The 24,184-nt window shown below is 38.6% G+C and overlaps 1 protein-coding gene across 1 annotated transcript in view; it reads left to right on the top strand.

Annotated features, from left to right (window-relative positions):
• The window catches only part of TTC29 (tetratricopeptide repeat domain 29), a 142,728-nt gene that overhangs the window by 39,952 nt on the left and 78,592 nt on the right, over window positions 1–24,184 (top strand). Inside the window, exon 6 of the mRNA XM_012805388.1 lies at window positions 2,476–2,661. Within this exon, the coding sequence (XP_012660842.1) occupies window positions 2,476–2,661 (186 nt within the window). The remainder of the gene's footprint in view (window positions 1–2,475; window positions 2,662–24,184) is intronic.

The following is a 24,184-nucleotide window of genomic DNA, read 5'->3' as shown; positions in this document are numbered from 1 at the left end:
ATTTAATTATTTTTCATTATTAAAGTTTATTCCTGATACATTTCTTATATTACCCATTATTGTAAATCATTGCTGTGCCATCTGTAACATTATGATTAGAGCCTTAAGCCCATGGGGCTGTAGAAGAGATGGCAATGATGGTAATGGGTAACTGAATCAATAGATAATTCAAACATTATTTACACCTGACTTTTAAATTATTGTCAAAGGTTGAGCAACACTTTTTCTCTAATAACATTTGTGTAAGATACAATAAATATATTTTACTCAAGAAAAGTTCCACAGGTATTTATAGATTTTATGCAAAGCAAAACAAAAATAAATTTCTGGGGAAATAGGTTTGAGAAAATAAAGCAGGTGACTTAATGTGGAAATTTCAGGACTTATCAGAGCTTTTAACATGCTAGTATATATTTCCCAGTTCACTGAAAGAGAAATATTAGCAAAAACATTTCTCACATTTATTCCATCATGAAATCTTCCTTTTAAGAAGCATAATGAATGCTGGTCTAAATAACAAATTCACAATAAATTGATTTTCATCTTCCAGTCCTACTGACAATTCAAGGAAGTGGTCCACAAGCAAGGAGAAAAGACTGCTTAAAATGTAAACAGTACATGCCATATTGTCCAAAGATTCAAAACTTGAGTATATTTCTTGATACTTAATATTCCGAAACAGTCTCCTTTTTTTGTTTTTTTGTTAGAAAAAGCTTAGCTGACAAGTAATGTTTAAATATGGAATATTGATAGCTTATGTCACCCATTCCCAAAAAAATAACCCTAAATGAAATATTAGGAATTTTTTTGTATTGAGGGTTAATTACTGAATATAGAAAAATTATTTCAGGACTGTATATTTTTAAAAAATACTACATATGCTTTTATTAAAATTGAGGATAAGAATTGTTTTACTTATTGGCTTCTAAAAGCGATAAGTCTCTAATCCATAAATATGATCGAGGATATGAAGTATTACAAAACATATGTTAGTGCTTTATTCATATGAGGGAGGAGGTTCATAATGGAATGATAAAACACAGAAGTGGTTTCTGAGGTGAAAGTACTTGTTTTAAGTAAATAACTCAGGTCACTTTCTCCTTTTCATCTAAGCTATCACCTACTGTAGTGCCCTTAAAAAGCAGAACCCCTCACCAGAATTCCCAGTTCCTTCAAGTATGGGGTGACCTTTTATTGGTTTTTACTTAGTTTTCTACATATAAAATTTATTTTGAGATAAATCATAATTTCTTATGGAATTAAGAAGAAATATATGTAAAGGTATCGGTTTTAGAAATTTCTTTTGAAATGTTGGTGCGACTTATTTACAGTTCTTGAAAGCCACATTGTAATCAACCTGTTTCATTTTTCTGAGCCTTTTTATTTTAACCTTATAGATACACTAGTGAGAAATATATTTGATAATGATAATCTTTTCATGAATATATGGATTGATTCCTCTGGCAGTATCAAGCAATTATTATATTATCAGTGAATTCTGATAATGATAGTTATTAAACAATTCTTGGGAGGGTAACCCAGAGGCCACCACATATTTACCGCTGTTCTTTTAGCATAACTGCAAAAAAAGACATAAAGAGTATGGATTTGTTCATATTCACTGTTAGAAAAACGAATTTTAACAGGACTGAGGCAGTTAATTGGCACACATTTTTGTTCAAGTTTACTATTACAGTAGAGTGTAAAAGACTGACTGACATTTATTAATCCATTTCATATATAGAAATATATGAGTACCTAATAAACATATAATATGTAATCTGAGTGAAAGGATGACTAGTATTTAGTATTTATGCATTTTCAGCAGAAAAAATACTCATGGAAAATAAAAACATAGACATGTACTCTTTTTTAACATTGCTAAAAACTTACATAGCTAGAAACATTGCTAGAGAAATTGTGGAGTTTGTAGAGTTATCCTAATCATCATTTCTTCTATTGACCCCAGGACTTTTCCCCCTTCCATGTGAAACTGCTTTGGTATTTTCATATCCTGTCTCCTTTCTTCATTTACATTCTCTTTTGCCATGGTTAAGAAACATTACTTTTTCTGGAATCTCTGAATACTTCTCAAACCTCCAATGAGAAAAGTACTCTATCATACCACATACTCCCATACTCCTTTCCTCCAAGATAGCTGAGCATGGTGCTGATAGGAATTATCCTGCCCGTATCTTATATAAAGTTTCCTGTTTCCCCCAAAATAGTGTGTCAGTTTCTCACATGACCTAAGTTTCTGACAGACTTTTGTGGCTTTATTCATCTTCACGTTCTTTAATTAATGTCATCATGTTAATAGTCGAAATAGATAAAATTTGCATTTAGATTTGATTTTTAAAATAATCACATTTTTTAGAAAAAGTAACAAATATCATGACCCCGGTTTGCCATTCAAAAGGAAGTACCATGAGACATCTTTCCGCTGCAGTTTATGATGTTTTTCTTTCTTGGAAGGATCCTTTGAAGAGGTCTATAAAAACTTGTACTCTTTGGCCTGTTGCTTTGATAATTCTGAAGACAAGTGGGTAAGGAACCACTTCTATGAACGATGCTTTAAGATCGCTCAATTCATCAAAATTGACGGTGGGAAGAGAGAAGCTGAGGCGCATTCGCACATGGGTCTTCTCTACGAGGAAGATGGTGAGTGGGCCTTTTTCCCCCAGGCTGTCCTGGGTGAGCTTTGGGAGATTCTGAGATCAGGAAACCAGAAAGCACGTGGGGGTCGGGAAGACATGAGATTTCAGTATGATCATGTAAATTACTGAGATCAAAAAGCCAAAGTGTTTCTGCATGAAAAACTTATTATTGAAAATATAAAAAGACGCGTCTGTATATATTGCAAAATTGTTATTAATGATTTTTTATTTGTTTGGGTATTCCTTCTGTTATGATTCAAGTTATTGTCTTTCTAGGGGTGTCAGTGTACCACGTAGCAAATTCAGTTTGCTCTGGGGGTTCAGAAGGATTGTAGCAAACAGCTGGCCGACTGGGGGGCACACATATCTGATATTGGGTGTTATTATATGCAAGTACCCTCAGGCTTTCCTGTATGTTCATAAGAAGAGTAAACCAATAACACAATTTTGACAGTTTGTCTAGTTTGGGTTACCTTTTGGATACATTTTTCACAACCTTCATCGTGTCTTACACCTAAGACTAAAGAAGGAAGGTGAAAAAGTCCAAAGCACAGAATCAGGAATCAGTCCCACGCCACTGCTGCTCATTCTCAGGCTTCTGCCATCCATAGACCTGTCAGCTCCAGGTATGTGACTGGGCCAGGGCTGTAGTCTGTTTTTTCAGGGTAAAATGGTGGGATGCTCTGGGTGTCATTGGACCATCCCCTCCCCATCACTGGCTGGTTCCACACGTGAGTGATGTATCCAGGCAGAGATGCCATTCACCTTCACTGCTGTTGGTGTGGACAGGATCACCAAGTAGGGGCCTTTCCACCATAATTCAGGGGGCTCAGGCTCCAATCTTTAATCTACACCTGGTTCCCTGGACAGTAAGGATGGACTAAGGGTGATAAACTGACAGGATATCTATCATTCACCCATTCTGGAATCTTTTTTCATTATTTTCTCAGTGACATTAGTTGGTTAGTAAGTTAGTAAGTTTTGTTTCTTGCAGTTCTCTCGGAGTCCCTGGTAAATTTCTTAAAAGGGAAGGGGTCCTGTGATATAGTATTTTATAGGGTGAGTAACCTTTTTTTTCTTCGTTTCTTTTTTTTTAGTTTTTTGAACCAGGTTACATTGATTGCCTTTGTTAGGTAAAGTCCCTCTTATAATTGTGTCCTACCCCCCAAAGGTATTTCACACATCATTACCCAGCCCCCAACCCCCTCTCTCCTTCCCTCTCTCTATTCTACCCTACCCCAGCCCCCACCATGTACTAGGTCATTAATTGTCCTCATATTAGAATTGAGTACATAGGATTCTTGTTTCTCCATTCTTGGGATGCTTTACTAAGAATAATGTGCTCCATTTCCATCTAGGTAAATACAAAAGATATAAAGTCTCTATCTTTTTTAAAGGCTGAATAGTATTCCATGGCTTGTTAATCCATTCCTGGGTTGGTGGGCATTTAGGCTGTTTCCACATTTTGGCGATTGTAAATTGAGCTGCACTAAACAGTCTAGTGCAGGTATCCTATGGTAAAGGATTTTTTTTTCATGTGGGTAGATGCCCAGTAATGGGATTGCAGAATCAAATGGGAGGTCTAGTTTGAGTTCTTTGAGGTTTCTCTATATGTCCTTCCAAAAAGGTTGTATTAGTTTGCAGTCCCACCAGCAGTGTGAAAGTGTTGCCCTCTCTCCACATCCAGGCCAGCATCTGCAGTTTTATACTATATATATATATATATATATATATGTATATATATATAGAGAGAGAGAGAGAAATTATATGTATATATTATAATTATTTCTATATATATAATTTCTTTATCAGAAATATATAGCATATATTTTGCGAATATATATATAGCACATATTTTTGAAGAAATATATATAGCAAATATATATAGCATATATTTCTGAAGAATTATTTCTATGTATTTCATATTTTGTGAAATAATTCTTTCACAAAATAATTATTAACCTTAATTCTCTAATTGTTAATGGTATAAAATGGATATTTGTATATTGAACTTAAAAAAATAATAGAATAATATGGTAAACATTAAAAATAAAAGCCAAAGCATGTGACTTGTGGACCCTGCTTCAGTGTTGCTTGCAGACTGTTTCTTGCAGAATTACTTGCTCAAGCTCTTGCCTGAGCGCTCAGCCCTGAGTTCCCAGCAGCATCCTAAAGGAAAGAAAGCTTCCTCCCCACCTCTCCACACACATCCCTCAGGCCACATGCTGCACCGATTTGCATTGTTTTTTCCTTCATGACAGCCCTCTTTGTTCATTTTAACTTCATTTCTCATGTAGGAATATGTTTGGAAAGAAAGAAATGTACACATCATGATTTTCCTATATGTAATATAAACCTCCCCCCTCAAATCTGTGCAACTCAGATAGAGAAATTATAATAATTTCTGAAGGAAATGCTCTTTTAAATGTACTTAATAATGTTATCTTAAGACAAGCCAAAGCCTAGAACAACAACAAAATTGTCAGAGCGGCTCTTGTATGGTGGTTGATCAAGGACTGAAAATAAGAATTAAAACTTAAAATTCTTTATGGCAAGATAGTGTGCAGATAATATGCAAAGGAAACAGGGATGATCCAAACATCTTTTCATGAATATTGGTATTTCTTCCCTTAAAAACTGTCATTTTCCAAAAAGGTTATGACTTTGGAAAACAGTTAAATTTAAAAATGATTATTATTTTGTGGCTAGGATAGTATTGGACTTTGAAACAGAAAAATAGTTTTTACACCTTAGGAAATTGCAGTTAATGTGACGGTAACTAAAGCATTCTGGGAACCACCAGAATGCAGTGAGGAGCAATCTTGTGTGACAGATGCAGTGAGTGCCAGAGAAAGGTCACACAGACTAGATTCGAGGAGGGCAGGATGGAATCAGGAGGAGGATGGGTTGAAGGACTTTGAAGATGGGTGGATTTTAGGCAAGTAAAGAAAGAGGAATGGATTCTGTGACAGGTAACGGCTTAAAGCAAAATGTGATGAGAGGAACTGATAGGAGGGACAACGTGCACCCATTAGAGAAAGTGTATTTCTAAACAGTGTTAGCAAATCCCAATGGTGAGGTAGAATATGGATACATCAGCATTCTGGATTTGGACTTGAGCTTCCCTGCAGTCAGAGCAAGGCAGGGAGCATGAAGTGCAGTAAAACCTCTGTATGTTGACCACCCCAGGGGCTGCAACAAACTCATCAACATACAGGGTGGTCAACATAAGGACCTAGGCCTACTGTACTGATACGTACATGTGGTACATGTCTGGTCTATGAAAATTAGGTCAACTTAAGGAGGAGGTCAGTGTAGGGAGGTGGTCATCTACTGTAATAAAATCTGTCTGTGACACACACTGTGTGGTATGGGGAAAAGAGAAAGGGGACATGATCTGGAAGCTGCTACACTTCATTTAACTTGGAAGAAATAGTTAAAAAGTACTGTATTTAAGAGAACATATTTAAGTATTTCATTGCAGTGCAGTTGGTAGCATCCCAGAACAGAGGATTAGCTAAGCATATTAAATATATTATATTAAATAGGCATATTAAGCAACATCTCTGCAACAGAGTTCTGTGCAATCATAAAATACAGATTAGAGCAAAATTCATTCATTCACTAAATAAATACAGATTTAGAACTTAATGCCAGGGAATAAAACGGGGAACAAGACAAAGTCCCTGTCCTTGGGGAACTTATAGTCTTCTGGGAAAAACAGGCCTCAGCAATGACTCACTACACAACGTAGCCTTAGGTAGTGGTAAGTGCTGTGATAAGCAAAAAAGCAGAGCGAGGGTACAGATGGTGGGTATGACTTTGTACAAGGTGCTCACCTGCTAGAAGGTGAGACATGAATGAAAGGAAGGAGGGAACTTTGTGAAAGTCTGAAGAAATGGGTTCCAGAAGGAGAATGCAGTAAGTGCAAAGGCCCTGAGGTGATGCCCAGGGACCAGCAAGAAGGCCCATGTGGCTGGAGCTCAAGGAATATGGTGGGATGTGGAAGAAATTAGACAGGGAGGCTTGGGCTAGATCCCTTTGGGGCTTGTAAGCCAACATGAAGACTTTGGGTATTATTCTAAATTATACAGGAAACCCAAAATATGTATTGATTTGAGAAAATGCTCATGATACATCAAGTAGAAAAATAAGATATAAAACATGATGTAAAATGTAATTGCATTTATACCATACACCAACAACTTAACAGTGGTTATTTACCAGTGTGGAGGTTATAGGTGATTATAAAATTATGCACTGAAGAATAAGACTGGCTCTAACTTGAGAAATTGTTTGTTAAAACTTTTAGCCTATTCACAAAGGCAAATCAAACAGTTGGATTGCCAGTTGCTTCCCCCCAAAAGGAGCAACAGAGTAAATAATAAATAATATACGAAGATATGACTAAACAAATCAAGGCCACACTGACAAAAACTGAAGAGCAGCTATAGTGAGACTCACAGAGCTATCATAGATGTATGCTAACATTTTCTGTTTGTCTTACTTTTGATCTTTTAAAATTTGGTTTGATTTAAATTTTTTTTTTACTCTGGGAATCAACATATATAACATAAAACTCAAACTTAATCATCTTAACCATTGCTAAGTGTACGGTTTAGTAGTGTCAAGTACATTTATATTGTTGAACAACCAATCTCCAAAACTTTTATATCTTGCTAAAGTGGAATCTGTACCCATTAAACAACTCTTCATTTCTCTCCCTTTCTGATTTTAAAAAAATCTCAAAATTTATTTTCATTAGAGGATTGATACATTGCTTAATTAATTTATTCATTCATGTATTGAACAAATATTGGAGTGCCTGCTAGCCCTGTGGTTAGCACCCCTGGCACCACAACTGCCCCTGTCATTTTAAGCTGCCAGACAGTGACGGAGAGCAAGGATGAGTCTGAGAAATGTGACCAGGCTGGGTCTACCATCAAACAGCATTCTCAGGCACAAGGCTTGCTCTCATTTAGATGCTCCACCCAATACCATGATAAAACACCACTTGTATGTCTTAATAAATGGAAGTTTTTAACTATGACAATTTTTGAAAATTATTTTAGAGATAGGGATCTCACTGTGCTGTCCAGGCTGGTCTCAAACTCCTATGCTCAAGTGATGCTTCTGCTGTAGCCTCTCAAATAGCTGGAACTACAGGTGTGCTCCACTGCATCCAGCTATACACAATTCTTAAGACTTTTTCTCTTGAAATTATTTTTAAATTAGTGTGGGTTATTTTCTTTTGAAGCTACTTTTTATCAGATCTAAAATATTTTTCTCTGCTTTTATGCAGTTCATAGGCCCTTGGACCATGTTTTATTGCCTGAGGGATAAAATAACGGAGTCAATGTTGATGAAAATTCTAGATTTTGACTTTGAATGTTTGATATACTTAGTAATGGCAAAAAATTATCTGTAAAGCTTTTGTAATCTGAGGTAGAATCTTTAATGGAAAAGTGAAGTGGCAGCATCATGAATGTGTGGTGAGAACGGTGCTTACCTGGCTATAGGCTACCCTCTGAAGTGATGACAGGGGCGTGGCTTCCCCACATCTGATCTGATTGGTCAAGACAAGCAAATGGAGGCCCCCACAGCAACAGCCAGGTGGCAGCTGTGCTCAGGGGCAGGTGGCAGCACCCTGATTCCCAGGATGTCCTTGTTCAGGTTAAAATAGGACATTGGGTGGCAGATGGCAGCAGGCTGGTTGTCAGGGCCCAAACAGGCAGGCTATAGTCCAGGGCAGGGTTCCAGCACCCTTCTGGAACTGTAGACCAAATTAGGAACACAAGCAGAACTCATGCTCCCAGAGACTGGGCACTTGGTTGCAGTCAGGAGTGATGTTCAGCCCACTGGGTCCCATTTAGCCAAAGCCTCCTCCAGAACTCCCTGATCAGAGTCAACCAGAGCTGACAGGATCACGTTCCTACTGGTGCCAAAATGGGGTCGTAGTATACAGTGTAGCCTGGTTATCCTTGGCTCAAGGGCTGGCATTCTCATTCTTCAGACCTAGAGCTGGGGTAGCAGGCATGGAACAATCAAGTAGTCATGGACTGGCAAAGGTTTGGAGCAAATCAGTGACTGTGCCTTCTTTCAGATTGTGAGCTTGTCTGTAAGAATCTTATTATACAAACAGGACAGACAGGTAAGAGGTACTCAGACCTCATCTGTGGATCTTTGGAGTAAGCTCATAGACCCTATGAGATGTACCCATTCATTCTAGAGCAGCACGCAGAGGTCTAGCAGGGCCAGATGTCAGACGCCAGGAGATCAGGGACTTTTTAAATGATGTGAATTAGGGAAGCCCCGACTCTTCTTCTGGTATGATCTGAGGCTGGGGAGCAATAGCAAGATGGTGAGGCAGAGCCTCCTCTCCAATCCTGTCCTGCGAGGTCAGCATTAGCACTTGAGTATAGCCCTGGCCCTGCCCTGGCATAATGGAGTGGGGGTCCACACCTTGTAGCTGCAGCTTTATTGGTGGAGGTGGGAGTCACACAAACTAGCAGCATATTTACTACATCAGCATTCAATAGTTGAGGAAGCACCAACAGTTTCTCCTCCCCCCTTCCTCCAGTGATTTAGGAACTAGCCTTTCTTTTGACCAAATTAATGGCCTTAAACATTAATTACTTAGTTTCCATGGAACTTTGCAGGAGGCCGATCTCTTTTCTGTGGGCTGTACTGGAAGGATCAGTAGTGGACAAGGTAGCCCTTCATTTCAGCCAACCTTTTCATGCTGTTTCTCCTCCTCCAGTTTCAGTGGATGACTTCTAAGTATCATCTCCTACTCCATCTGTAGCCCATTCCATTTGAACCCATTAGCTTTGAGTCTTTTCTGTGAGAGACCACGAAGATGATTAGCTGGCGACAACCCCAGGGTACTCAGAATAGTCACTGATGACAGGCAGGGGAGATCACTGTAAGAAAAATTTAGAGGCCAGGTACAGTGGCTCACACCAGTAATTCCACCACTTTGGGAGTCTAAATGGGAGGCTGTGATGGAAGGATTACTTGAGGCCAGGAATTTGAGACCAGCCTGAGCAAGATAGTGAGATTTCATCTCTACAGTATAAGGGGACCAGGGGTTGAGCCTGGTACAGTGGCTCATGCCTGTAATTATAGTACCCTGGGAGGACAGAGCAGGAGGTTCCCTTGAGCTCAAGTTATAGGCCAGCATGAGCATGAGACCCCATCTCTACAAAAAATGGAAAAACTTAGCTGGGTGTTGTGGTGGGTACCTATAGTCCCAACTACTCACTCAGGAGGCTGAGGCAGGAGGGTTGCTTGGAGGAAATGAAGGAAAAACAAAGCATTAACTTAAAGAGGACTAACCCGAAGGTAAAGAACAAACCTATAAAAATGGTAACTCTAGAAAAATACTTAGTCTCTTCAGAAAGACGGGAATAGAAGACAAATGCATGAAGATAGAATCAGATGATTTGAGAATGAGCACCAGATGAAATAAGAAAGGCTTTTGATAAAAATGTGTCAGAAGAATTAAAATACAGAGTAGAAAAAGTAAAAAAAAAATAGAGTTGACACAATGGAAAACTAAATTAGTAATATTGGGGACACATTTTAATAACTGTCCCAAATTTCAGGGAAAAGACAGAAATGAAATCAATGAGAGCAAATGACAACCTGGAAATTGCTGAGGAAAATGCACAATTAAAATAAAGGCAATGATCAAAGATTGTTTCAAGAAAGCTCTCTTGATTCCCCAGTGGCCCCCAAATCCAAATGTATCCAAATGTATACATTAAAACAGCTGTTACTCTCTAGTTAAAATTAATAAATACTTGGGAATTTTTTGAATACTCAGATAAGGACAAATTCCTACTTGCATCCAAAAGGAAAACACAGATCACCCCCATAGGAGCAAATATTAGATAGGACTCAATTTTTTTCCCTGGCAACAATAAATGTCACAGATAAAAAGAAGAGTCTATGGAGTTTGTAATTATCAGGGGGCTCACTTGCCTCTTCCATTAAAATGTAGATGTCGGGGAGGAAAGAGAGTGAAGTGTGTAAAGTTGACATTGAAAGTATGCTACAGAGCTAAGTATGAAGCACAGGAAAACATTCTTAGACATGGAAGCTTCAGATAGGACACTATGAGTGTAATTTCCATGTATATTACATTCTGGAGTCCAGCAAGAAATAAGACAAAATTAAAAATTCAAGCATAGACCCCCTGACATAAAAGAGCTAATGGTGAATACTTAAACTAACTAAACAAAGTTTATAAAAAAATGAATGTCACTAATTTTGGAAATAGAAGAAACTCAGTATAAAAATTAAGCATGGCTCGGCACCTGTAGCTCAAGCGGCTAAGGCACCAGCCACATACACCAGAGCTGGCAGGTTCCAATCCAACCTAGGCCTGCCAAACAACAATGACAACTACAACCCCAAAATAGCCAGGTGTCATGGTGGGCGCCTGTAGTCTCAGCTACTTGGGAGGCCAAGGCAAGAGAATTGCTTAAGCCCAGGAATTGGAGGTTGCTGTGAGCTGTGACGCTGTGGCACTCTACCCAGGGCAACAGCTTGAGGCTCTGTCTCAAAAACAAACAAACAAACAAACAAACAAACAAAAACAATTAAGCATGATTTTAACTTCTCTCTTTATAGTTTTCCATATTTACCAAATGTTTTGCAGTAATGTTGACTACTTTTTTTTTATTAAATCATAGCTGTGTACATTAATGCAATCATGGGGTACAGTGAGGTGTTTTCACATACAATTTGAAATATTTTCATCAAACTGGTTAACACAGCCTTCATGTCATTTTCTTAGTTACTGTGTGAAGACGTTTATGTTCTACTTTTAGAAAGAGTTACTTATATCCTTGTAAGTTAAACCATAGAGGTGATCCCACCAATCACCCTCCCTCCACCCATCCACACCCCTCCCCCTCCTCCCCCTCCCCTCTCCCTCTCTCCCCCACAGTCTTAGACTATAATTAGGTTATAGCTTTCATATGAAAGCTATAAATTAGTTTCATAATAGGACTGTGTACATTGGATACTTTTTCTTCCATTCTTGAGATACTTTGTTAAGAAGAACATTTTCCAGCTCTGTCCATGTAAACTTCAAGGAGGTAAAGTCTCCATCTTTCTTTGGGGCTGAATGATATTCCATGGTGTACATATACCACACTACTTCTTTATCTTATTTCAAAATTAAATTTTATGACAGACATTTATAAATGAAAAAACAAGTAGAAAATATGGAAAAATGTTTATTCAATCTTAAATGAAAAGGACCTTTGAAACATAAAAACAATTGAAAGAAGCACAAAGGAAAATGATGGGGTTTACTGAGAGGGAACTATATTCTCTCTCTACTCCAAGTATCAATCCAGTTCGGAAGAAACAGGGGCAACAGATAAACATAATTGTTAAGACTGATTGGAGAACAGATTCTAATCTGTTCGAATCCAATTCTCTATTTTTGGCCAGAATTAATTTTAGGCACCTGGGTAGTGGCAGACTCTTCTCAGGTTCAAAGCCTGCTCTTGCCAGCTTCAGCATGGAGTTCAGAGATCGTACCTCTCAAGAGCCAAGTCCAGAGAGGATTAAAGCTGAGAATTTCACCAGTTAGCTACGTCCTGCCTCCTCCCTTAATGAAAAGTGCAGAAGGAAGGAGAGAGGAAGTCCCCTCATGGAAACATGAAGGGAATAGAATTCTCACTGTCAGAGGCAAAAATTGAGAGATTTGACATGTGTCTTTCAAAAAATGTTTGTTAAAGATTTCAAATAAATACAAACTGGAAAGTATTTGAAACAAACATGATAATGTATTAATATCATTATTATATGAAGGACATTTGCAAATTGGTAAGAAAAACCACTGATACACCAGTAGAAAAATGAGTAAAAGAACTAAGGAGATAATTCCAATAAATACAACTGGGGAATAAACATGAAAAAAGCTAATATTAATTCTAAAAAGCACAAATTAAAGCACTAAAGATACGCTATTTTTTACCCATAATTTTTTGACAAGTGTTTATTGCCTTCCTACCATATGCAAGGCACTGGGAAAAGTACTGGGAATGCGTGGCTGAAAGAGATAGTAAGGGTGTCCTGATCAGGAGCTTACATTTAATGGAAAAGGCAAGTCAGTTCTCTGATAATTACAATAGTCTGAGTAAATGTACTGATAAGATAGATACAGAATGAACCAAATTCAAGTGTAGAAGAGTCAAAGTTGTTTATTTATTTGTTTAATATAGCATTTAACGCTTGTAAAGGCTTGGTAAGTTAAGCGTGTTACCTCCATTGCTGGGGATTTGATAAATTTACCATACATTTCTGGCACACAATTTGGAAATGGGTCTCAAGAGTTTAAAAACCATGTCCACATCCCTTACCCTGCTATTTCCACTTCTAAGAAATAATGGGCTCAGTGCCTGTGGCTCAAGCGGCTAGGGTGCCAGCCACATACACCTGAGCTGGCGGGTTCAAATCCAGCCTGGGCCTGCCAAACAATGATGGCTGCAGCCAAAAAATAGCTGGGCATTGTGGTGAGTGCCTGTGGTCCCAGCTACTTGGGAGGCTGAGGCAAGAGACTCACTTGAGCCCAGGAGTTGGAGGTTTCTGTGAGCTGTGATGCCACAGCACTCTACCCAGGGGGACAGCTTGAGGCTCGGTCTCAATAAAAAAAAAAGAAAAGAAAAAAACGAAATAATCATATTTGGAGATAAGGATTTACATAAACATGTATATATGTATATGCATGTTATATATGAGTCACTATGAAAGTTTTGAGGTAAACTATATTAGGGTCCATTATTTTCACTTCTAAGAAACACAGTCAACAGTGTCCTTTCTGATTCATCCATGCAAGTTTGTTTTTTTGAGACAAGAGTCTCACTCCATTGCCCTGGGTAACGTACTCTGGCATCATAACCAACAACAACCTCAAAGTCTTGGGCTCAAGCTATCCTCTTGCATCAGCCTCCCTACAGAAGACTGCCACAATGCCCAACTAGGTTTAGTTTTTCTAATTTTAATAGAGATGGAGTCCCAGGTCTCTTGCTTAGGCCTGTCTCCAACTCCTGAGCTTAAGCAATCCACCTACCTCAGTCGCCCACAGTGCTAGGATTACAGGTGTGAGGCACAGTGACAAGCTCATCTGTGTGAGTTTCAACTTGCTTGGCTTATCAGTGTTGCTGGAAGGCCTTCCTGTGTTTCTGTCAGTGCAGATTTTATGTTTCTTGATTTTGGTGTATCTCAAAACTTTCCTAATGACTGACATATGTGCAATATTTGTAGTAGTGACAAAAGGATGCAATAGAAATGCCCTACACTAGGTAATAGTTAATTGTGGCAATTAGATATGACAAACTCTTTTCTAGTAACTATAATGAGAACAGCCACCATTTGAGCACTCTGGGCTGCATTATAAAAACATTATTTTTGGCCAATAGGTTATCAGCAGTCACTTCCAGACTGAAGCATGGAGGAGCAAATGTGAGTTCTCCATGCTATCTGTGTTTTGCCATGGCAACCATGGAGGACATATGTTTTGAATGACCATTTGGAGGGGAGCTGCCCCAGAGAGTCACCCCACCCTCAGGGGACTTCATGTGAACAAGAAAATTTGTCTAAGTCCCTGAGATTTCAGGGTCTATTTACTACCACAGTAGTAAATCTGACCTTGACTAATACAACTACCAACACTTACATGCCCTTACTGTGAATGAGAGAGTTTTTTTTTTTTTTTTTTTTGCAGTTTTTGGCTGTGGCTGGGTTTGAACCCACCACCTCCAGTATATGGGGCTGGCGCCCTACTCCTTTGAGCCAGAGGTGCTGCCCCGAATGAGAGATTTTAAGAGTTCTGTTAATATGTCTTGTTTATTTCTTTTAAAATTTGACACAATGATCTAAAGCTTCCCATCAGAATATGATATATATTATCTTTGTACTTCCCTAAAAACTTACATTTTAACATTTTTAGAGACACACAAATCCCTCAATTTACTGATATAACTTAGTCTGCCAAAAACTCCATTTGTATTTATTTAATATAGAAAAAAAGATGAATTTTATGTTTTTTCTTTATGTGTTTCTATTGTCTCATTGTAGTAGACATGCAACATATTTATGATTTTTAAAAAGTACAATATACAACTTTTTAAAGTTAACTGAAGTAGAATGCCTCCATCAAAAGTTCACAATTGGCTTGGCGCCTGTGCTCAGTGGGTAGGGCGCTGGCCACATACACCAAGGCTGGTGGATTCCAACCCACTCCGGGCCAGCTAAACAATGACAACTGCACAAAAAATAAAAATAGCTGGGCATTGTGGCAGGCGCCTGTAGTCCCAGCTACTTGGGAGGCTGAGGCCAGAGAATCACTTAAGCCCAAGAGTTTGAGGTTGCTGTGAGTGGTACACTCTACTGAGGGCAACATAATGAGACTGTGTTTCCAAAAAAAAAGTTCACGATTGTGTTTTGCCTACTAAAAATAAAGTCCTAAACTATTTAAGGATACCATGATTACTACTCCTGGATACTAAACCCAGTCTCCCATGTTTCTCTGATCAGTCCCATGATCAGGACTCTTGGAATTGTACTCCACTACTAAAATTTTGAGCTCTCCAACTTGGTCCTAAACTCTAACTTCCTTCACTCAAGTCTCTTGTTGGCTTCCTTCATGCTAACTCAGTAACCCAGTATAGAAGGAGAGCTGCCCATGAGGACAAAGTCATCAAAGGAGTGAGCCATAGTAGCTGTGCTTGTCAGCGTTGCACATTACATACAAACATCTCTGAAAGTCAGTTAAAGGAAGATATTTAATGCTTTCCTTACAGAATCCACCTAGAAATCAGGTGTGACGGCTCTACCATTGCCAAGATAATCCACCCTGAACGTCTTTCTCTCACCTGGTTCCACTTGAACCATATCTCAGGCAATAATTCGTGCAACTAGAAAAGTCTTCCAAACCTCTGTGGACATTCTCCAAACAGGCTCTCATTGCTGAAGAACAGCTTTAGATAGACTTGTTACATGCACGTCCCCACTATAAGCACACAGACCCTGGGGCCCTGCTGTGCCTGTGCCATAGCATTGCTCTGCCTGAAGAAACATACGGAGGCCTCAAACCATGCTACTATATGCCCAGCCAAGGAATAGTCTGTACATCTTAATCCTGCTCACCACCCCCCATACGCTTCTGTTTCTTTGTGTTTTACAGCCCCCCTCCCCAATTTCCCCAGCTTCAGGGCCTTGAGGTTGTACTGATGGTGGTGGTTCCCAACATTCTTTCTCGCAGCAGCAAATATGATTGTTAGCAATGACTGAGATTTAAACAAGCCCTCTCACTCCAACCCCCCAAACAGAAGAAGTAAACACTACTGCTAATTACAAGATGTGGTCAAAGTAAAACAGGCTGAGGGTTACGTACTACCTCTAGTTCTACAGTCTTTCTCTCCCTTTTAGAAAGCATGGTGTAATTCAAATAGACCAGTAATTAACACTTTTTAAAATGGGTAATGCAAAATCAAAATGTTACAAACTCATCCAAGAAAAAGTGCTATACCTCAGGCACTTTTTGCTGAGTGTTACTGTGGTCACCTTTCAGATAGTGTCCTTGAGAAACTCTGCCCTTATGCCAGCACCTAGTTCACCCTTCAAAGCAATTTGGAGTTCCTTTTTCTGGAAGGGCCACCAGAGCTGTCATTATATGACATCGGACAATTAAGTTTGTGAACTTGTCCTAGAAAAAGTGTGTGTATCTCATTGCTGAATATCACTACGGTCACCAGATGGCCAAGGGAAGTACTTTACAGGCGACCATAGCGATAGTCAGCAGTGTGGTATGTAGCACTTTTTCTAGGATGAGTTCAAAAACTTAATTGTTTGAGCTCATGTATTTTAAAAAGCAAATCATCCAAAACGTCATTTGTTGTTGTAAAAGATTATTTTCAACACATTTCAGAACTGATCAGGACACACATCTGGGCCTCAGAATAGCCATAAATCACCAGTAGTTTAGGGCACAGTTTCTTGCTATGCTCTACCAATCCATCCAGAAGTTTGACTAATAAACTTCTGAGACTGTTCTTCATCATTGCCTTCATCCATCTGGCTTCCTTCCCCCACATTCCCCCTCTGTATCTCTCTACATATGCTCCATACCCATGAATTCATCATCTGCAAGATCAGTAGACCCCATCCTTGACCAGATCCTCTTCCAGTGGATCCTCAGTAGTTAAAGGGGACCTTGAAATTCAACCACATGAGCTGAATTCCATTCCCATTGGCCTAGGGAAATGAGGCTAAAGTGTGTATAAGCCTGCCAGCAACTGGAGCAAACCCCTTTTTTATGATGGCTTTCCCAGTGATGAATTCTACTCTGCATAGCTCGAGCCCTGTGTGGGAGAGGAAGGCTCAGCAATGTGGTCATTAGATTCAAGGGTGTTATCTGGTTATTTCTTGTCTGGGTGGGATGAGCCTTCTGACACCCAGCCCTCTGTGTCCCACATGCTGCCCTTGCTTTGTCTCCCCTGCTCCAGTGTCGGTGCTGACAGCTCTTACAACTGCACTTCTGAGACAGGATTACTACTAGACACATTGGTAGTACTTTTGTTTTCTCATTTTAGAGAACTTTTTCAGTCATATTTGTTCAGGGTTGAATTATAAACCCCTAGAATATGTTAAAATTTTAATCCTCAGTACCTATGAATGTGACCGTCTCTGAAAATAAGGCCTTTGCAAAGGATCAAGTGAAGACGAGGTCATTGAGGGAGCCCTAATCAAATATGACTGTGCTCTTATAGAAAGGGGGGATTTGGACACAGAAACAGACATTGTGTACAGAAGGAAGGCAATGGGGATGACACAGGGAGACTGCCGTTTGCAAACCAAGGAATGCCGGAGACTACCAGAGGCTAGGAGAGAGGTGTGGAACAGATTCTACCTCACAGCCGTCAGAAGGAATTAAACCTGCTGACACCCTGAATTCAAACTCCCGTCTCCAGAATAGTGAAACCATAAATTTCAGTTGTTTAAGCCACTTACTTTGTGGTGCTTTGTTTTGACAACCCCAGGAGACTCACACAGTATTCAATATGGTGTTGATGTTTACTGTAGTAACAAAAGATGCTATTTCAGGCAAAAAAATATACTAATCGTGGAATGATATGATTCAGCATATATGATTCAGCATCTAATGTTTACTTACATCCTACACATATAAAAAAAATTATGTGAGTGGGGGTGGTGGTGATCCATTGACTACTACCTAAAATAGCATGAGATAATTTTCTGAAACTGTCTCTCATATAAATACTCTTTTCCTAGAGTTTTGACTTTTTACCTTATTTTGTATTCCATTATCAATATAACTTTATTTTTATTCTTTGTCATTTGAAGTGGGGTTGATTATCACAGTATTTTACAGGTAAAAATATAGTAATTTAACATAATCAAGGGTTCTACATCAAAATTGATAGAAGTCCCATTGTGAGTTCTTATGTCATGAAATAACTTTTGCCAGTTTATTAGAAAAATAGCCTTAATAACTAAAAGAATTGCAAAGGATATATCAGTATTTAGTGTTGAATTTTATTTTCTCTTTCATTTTATTAAAAATTAATAGAGATGTAAGTGTTGTTGAGAGGATGTAAAACCCATCAAATACACAAAATCTCAACTGGGATAGCGTCTGGACAGAGGTATTGATATTGCAAAGTGATGGAGAGACTTTTTTTTTCCCTTTTATACTGTTAGAGTTGGTTACTTTGTGCATGTATTACCTTTTAATTATAATTTTAAAGTATTTTACTATTATTTTTAAAACGAGGTAATTTTTAAAGTCCTACTGAACTGTAATTCTTCTGAAAAGAATAAAAGGTTTTTACAGTTAGTAAGAGATAATTATGAAGATTAAAGAACTATTATATAGGTCCAATCACAACACTATTTATGGTGTAGAGAATTGTATGGGGGTGAGTGGAGGATGTTAACTAGGTACATATGCTGAATGGTCTTCAGGTAGGAAGGGAAGCCCAAATCTGCTAGAGATGACGTCTAGCAGTGGATAAAAGGATTAGACTGGGTCAACTTAGATGCTTTATTGGCACTGCCATTTCTAATTAACTTTGTGAATCTAGGTAAGTTATTTAATCATTCTGGATTTTGCTTTCCTCATTTCTAAATGAGGGAGTTGGCACTGATCTTTTCTGCTGTCTGTTCACCTCCAGTTCTGATTTCTATGGCTCTTCACATGGCTATTGAAAGATCAGTCATTAAAACTCTGTGTGTCAACTTATTTACTAATTAGGGAGAGAAAAATGTCAAGGGAAAAAAGCAGAGAAGGAACCTAATATTAGCCTCTTTGTTCCTCTGTTTATTATTGAAGAAGATAATTCTAGTTCCTCAGAGAAGTATTTTGAGGGTAGATATGGTAAGTGAAGTGTCTGAGGTTTTCCTTGACACACAGGCCTTTAGCAAATGCTGCTTTCTCTTTTCACTTCCAGGGTGTGCATGTCACTTAAGGCAGGGCTGGGAAGACAAGCAGCAATTCCACTGACTGCTCATTTTAAACTAGAGAAAGTCCTCGGGGAGGCCAGGGTAGGATGACGAGGCAACAGGAGTGAGAAGGGCCTTGCTGGTGAACCTGCTCCACTCCTATGCCCGGTGTCTGTTGCTCTCTCCTTTCATGGCCATCTCTTCTCATCCCATCTCATTCTTCCTTTGAACTCAGCATTTTGTCTCAGTCACCTCATCCTCTGCTTCACTATTTATGCCCTCTGGGTTTTCTCTGTATGTCTACATGGAGGATGCAGCTTGACCACAAGGCAGTTTCAGAGAACTTCTTTGTAATCTCTACTTCTTTGTACTTGTGCTTCTTATTAAGAAGCAATACCACCTGCTCTACCTGTGTTCATGACTATTTTATCTTTTTCCTCAAAACATTAAGCAGTTTTAGACAGGGGAAGCTTTGCTCCATGAACATCCTCCCCATCGCCTTTGCAGATGGTGAGCTCACTTGGTATCTGCAGTGCTTACTTGAAGCGTATTCTCTTTGTCTCCAGGAGCATGAAGGCTTTTCTGCTTGTCCCTATTGTTCTACTTTGATGCTGCTATACTTCATACAAATAAGGTAACACTCTGGAAAATAGTAGCTTGGGTGGGAAACGAAAGAAGAATTGTTCTATGGTGGTTAATTTTCTTTTTTTATAACTTTTCAGGATCCCTAAAAATGTCCAAGAAAAGATGGGTTAAGGGCAACACTCAGGATCAGGAAACACTCACTTCTGTAGAATAATAAGTGGAGATGGATGTAGCAAATTGTAAAATAATACTCAATTGTCTAAAACTGAATTGGGAACTTTGGTTGTTCAATTCTTTTAGATGAGTATATTTGATGGATGAGTAATCTGAACCGAGTAATTAAAGAATTTTACCATAGCCATGACATTTGTTGGTATCAGATGGTAGATTTGCATGCAGAGCTTCTCATAATATCTATTTCAGTACCCTTTCCATTCTCTGCCATACTCAACACAATAAACACAAACTATCTGTATATGTGGTTCTTCAAACTAATTTACCAGTAATGTTTAGACAGTACTATGGTATGCAGATTTTAAGAAAGGAAAAAAAAAAAACTGTATTAGAATTGTAATACTCAACTCACATTTAATACTGAAATACAAGATACAATATACAAGATTACAAACATTATCAGTATGTATTGAGTATTACAATTTTAATAGTTTTTTTTTTCTTAAAATGTGTATACATTTTTTTTTGGCACCCTCTGTGAACACAAAGTAGTTTTTCTCACCTATGCACATTATCTTTATTTTAAAGATATAGCAGCTAGGATTCAGAGAGGTTATTTTTTCTTTTTTATATTTATTTTTATTTTATTGTGGTCAGAGTGCTTGACATGAGATCTACCCTTTTAACAGATTTTTAAGCTCACGATAGATACAGTATTGCAATCTGTGGTCATAACGTTGTACAGAGGATCTCTGGAACTGATGTCTCTTGCTTGAATTTTAAACAAGTTGGTAACCAACTCCCCATTTCTTCCTCCCTCCTGCCCCTAGCAACCACCGTTCTACTCTTTGCTTCATGAGTTTGATTAGTCTGGATACTTCATGTAAGTGGAATCATGCAGTATTTGTCCTTCTATATTACAGAATTCCCTTCTTTTTAAAGGCTGGATGTTATTAAATGACAGCTAAATCATGTCAGAGCCAAGATGGAAACCTGTGTCTTCATATCTTAAATATTCCTTGTGCTCTCTACTACCTAACACTACCTCCTCATTCAAAGATTTGCTCAGCAAAGACCTCACAAAGTTGACTTTCTGGGTTCATTTTGTCTTAATTTATTTTTATCAAAGTGTGATTTTGAAGATGGTGAACTAGAAATAGCCCCCACACACTGCTCTCAGGAAGAGGATCACAAGTTTCAAATAGACATCCACTATATATGGACTACCCTAGAGAGAGCATTGTGAATCATGAGAAGTGAATGAAGACTCTCAAAGTGAGGGAGGGGGAGACATGGTGATCCACTTGGCAAGATTGGAAGATACATGAAGAAAGAACCTACACATGGGGAAGGATCAGAGGAGGAAAACTGGGGCTCTAGTCCTCCTACATATACTGTAACCCAAGCTGTAAGGGAGCCCCTCCCCACCATAGCAGTCTTCTAAACTCAGTCCTCTAAACTGGAGACTGTACCTCAGGATCACACCAGACAGCAGGCAGAGTGGGGACCCAGTGGATTCCAATCCCGGGTTGATGGAACAGATGTCGTTCTGAGTTCTCAAGCCCTAAGTGACTGGTCTATACAGGGATTGGCTCCACTGCAGCCACTTCTCCATTTCCCCTGATGGGTCAGGGAGAGATCAGAGAGGACAACTGCTGTCACACATATAGTGACCGGGTGCCGTGCTCTCTCTGACCACTGGGGGATCAGCAAAGCAGATGCACATGGCCCCCAGCATCTGTCACTGCACATGAATAGCACTGTTGGCACCATCTGAGTAGCACCACAGCAGCTCCAGCAGCCAGACCTGGGCAGCGAGAGAGCCCCAGCCACCATGGCTCACCTGTGGTGAGCTGCACACCCCCTGGCTGCTGCAGCATGTCCCTCTTTACACCACTGCAGACCTCCTCTCTATGGGCCCCCACCACGTGTCATCATGGCTCCTGAACCTGGACAAAGCAAATGCCCACAGCCCTGACACCAATGGCCACCATCTTAATGGCTTCTTCACCAACCACCACTGCCACTACTATGGCAAGGGAGACCTTGACAGAGAAAACTCCTATGCCACCCACCTCCATGGAAAGGGTCTCACCCAGCCTCCTACTGAAGCTACTAACAGCAACCTGGGAACAAACGCACCACTCCGCATGAGTATCTCCCAGTACTGGCTTGGGCTGTGTCAACCACAGGAGAGAAGAATGATATAGGAGAATAGCAAATAGCTTTCTACAGGCTGTCAGTGAATGCATTCCTTTCCTGCCAGGACACAAGCACACCATCCAGGGACCTCTCCTTCTTTTCACTAAGTAGAAGAATTCTTAGCAGAGCACAAGTGCACCCCAAACTTTTATCTGCCTTGAGTTGAAGAAAGTGACTTCAAATGAGAAAGTTTCCAGCATAAAAACTCTGGTAACATGAAAAAAAACCAAGCTATTTTGACAACAAAGGATTACAACAAGTCTCCAGCAATAGACTTCAACTTATAGAAAACGGTTGGAATGTCAGATATGAAATTTAGACAATGGATGGCAAATAAGATAAAGTTTGAAAACCAACACAAAGAAACCAAAAAAAATTTTTTTCAGGACATAAATAAAAATATTTCTAAAGAAACAGATGCCAATGGAAAGATATAACAAAAAGTAATTTAGAGAATTTCAAAACATAACAGAAAGCTTTAATAACAGATTAGACCAAGCAGAAGAAAGAATTTGGATCTTGAAGACAAGGATTTTGAATTAACCCAGTCAGCCAAAAATGTGGGGAAAAGACTGAAGAAGGAAGAGTCACTCAGAGAAATAAGGTGCGATATAAAGTGAGCTAATATGATAATCATTAGGGATCTTTGAAAAAGGAGAAAAATAAGCAAAAAGTATGGAAACCCTATTTGAGGGAATAATTGAGGAAAATTTCCCTGGTATTATTGGAGATTTGGATATACAAGTTGAAGATGGTCTTTGAACACTTAGAAGATTTATAGTGAATAGAAGATTATTAGGACACATAGTCACCAATCTGGCCAAAGACAAAATGAAGGAAAAAATCCTACAAGCCACAAGATGAAAGTAACAACTAATTTACAACAGAAAATACATTAGACTAACAGCAGATTTCTCAGCAGAGACATTTTTTTTACAGGCCAGAAGGGATTAGGGTCCCATTTTTAGTCTTCTTGAACAGAAATACTACCAAACAAGAATTTGGTAACCTGCAAAACTAACTTTCATAAATGCAGGAGATATAAAGTCTTTCCCAGACAAGCAAACACTAAGAGAATTTGTCACCACTAGACCTGCCCTCTAGGAGATGCTTAAAGTGATCTATACATGGAACAGAGATGGAAAACCAAGTTGAAGAGAAACAGATTAGCAAATTGAGTCAGTGGGAATAGGCAGGTTTTGTCAAGTGTTGAAATCCCAGTGTGAATTCGGCTGTTTGTTAATTATGATTAGGACTCCTTGCAACCAGGGAAACATGAAGCAGAGGGAAAATTATGGAGCATTAAGACTGATGAGGAGAATAGACTGGAATATTGTCTGAATAAATGGAAAGGAAGGATGACTTCCAGATACTACAGCAAGGGAAACAGTAATGTATTCAGATATAGTGCAGAGGGTAAGAAAAAAAGAGGAAAATTAACTTTAAATGCAGTGTATACATATAACAAAGAATTAGTAACTATATTCTATGTAAAATAAACACCATTGGTAAGAAAAATGGTGGCAACTCTAATAGAAAAAGGATACAGACAATACACCAAAGAGGAAATAAGACAAATAATGAATACATAAGAAAATAACCAACTTCTTAAAAATCAAATAGAATAATTATTAAGGCACATTTAACACTTTTTAAAATAGCAATGAAAAAATCATGGTTTCTTAAAATAACACTACCTGCTCATGATGATGTGAATTACTTAATCATTAAGGACAGTAATATAGTTTATGTAGCAACTGTAAAATTTGCCATACCCCTTTATGAACTAATTCTACTTCTGGAAACCTATGGGTTTCTTTTTAAAGGTAGTGTTAATCAAAACATTACTTCAAATGGAGAAATGATCTAAATATACAAGCACTAGACAGATAATTAAAGTATACATCCCTCTCCCCCAAAAATAATATTTTGCCATTTTCAAAACTGAAGTTTTAAAAAGATATAGTATGGATAGTTGCTCTAATAAAATAATCTAGATAAGTAGAAAATTATATATTCAACTTTTTATAGCTGTGAATAAAGAAAGGAATAAAATAAAACTGGACGAAAATAGATAAGTA

The sequence above is a fragment of the Otolemur garnettii genome, unplaced genomic scaffold (assembly GCF_000181295.1).
Source record: "Otolemur garnettii isolate 467f Iridium unplaced genomic scaffold, OtoGar3 scaffold00041, whole genome shotgun sequence".
Lineage (NCBI taxonomy): Eukaryota > Metazoa > Chordata > Mammalia > Primates > Galagidae > Otolemur > Otolemur garnettii.
This window is presented reverse-complemented; position numbering and strand designations above follow the sequence as displayed.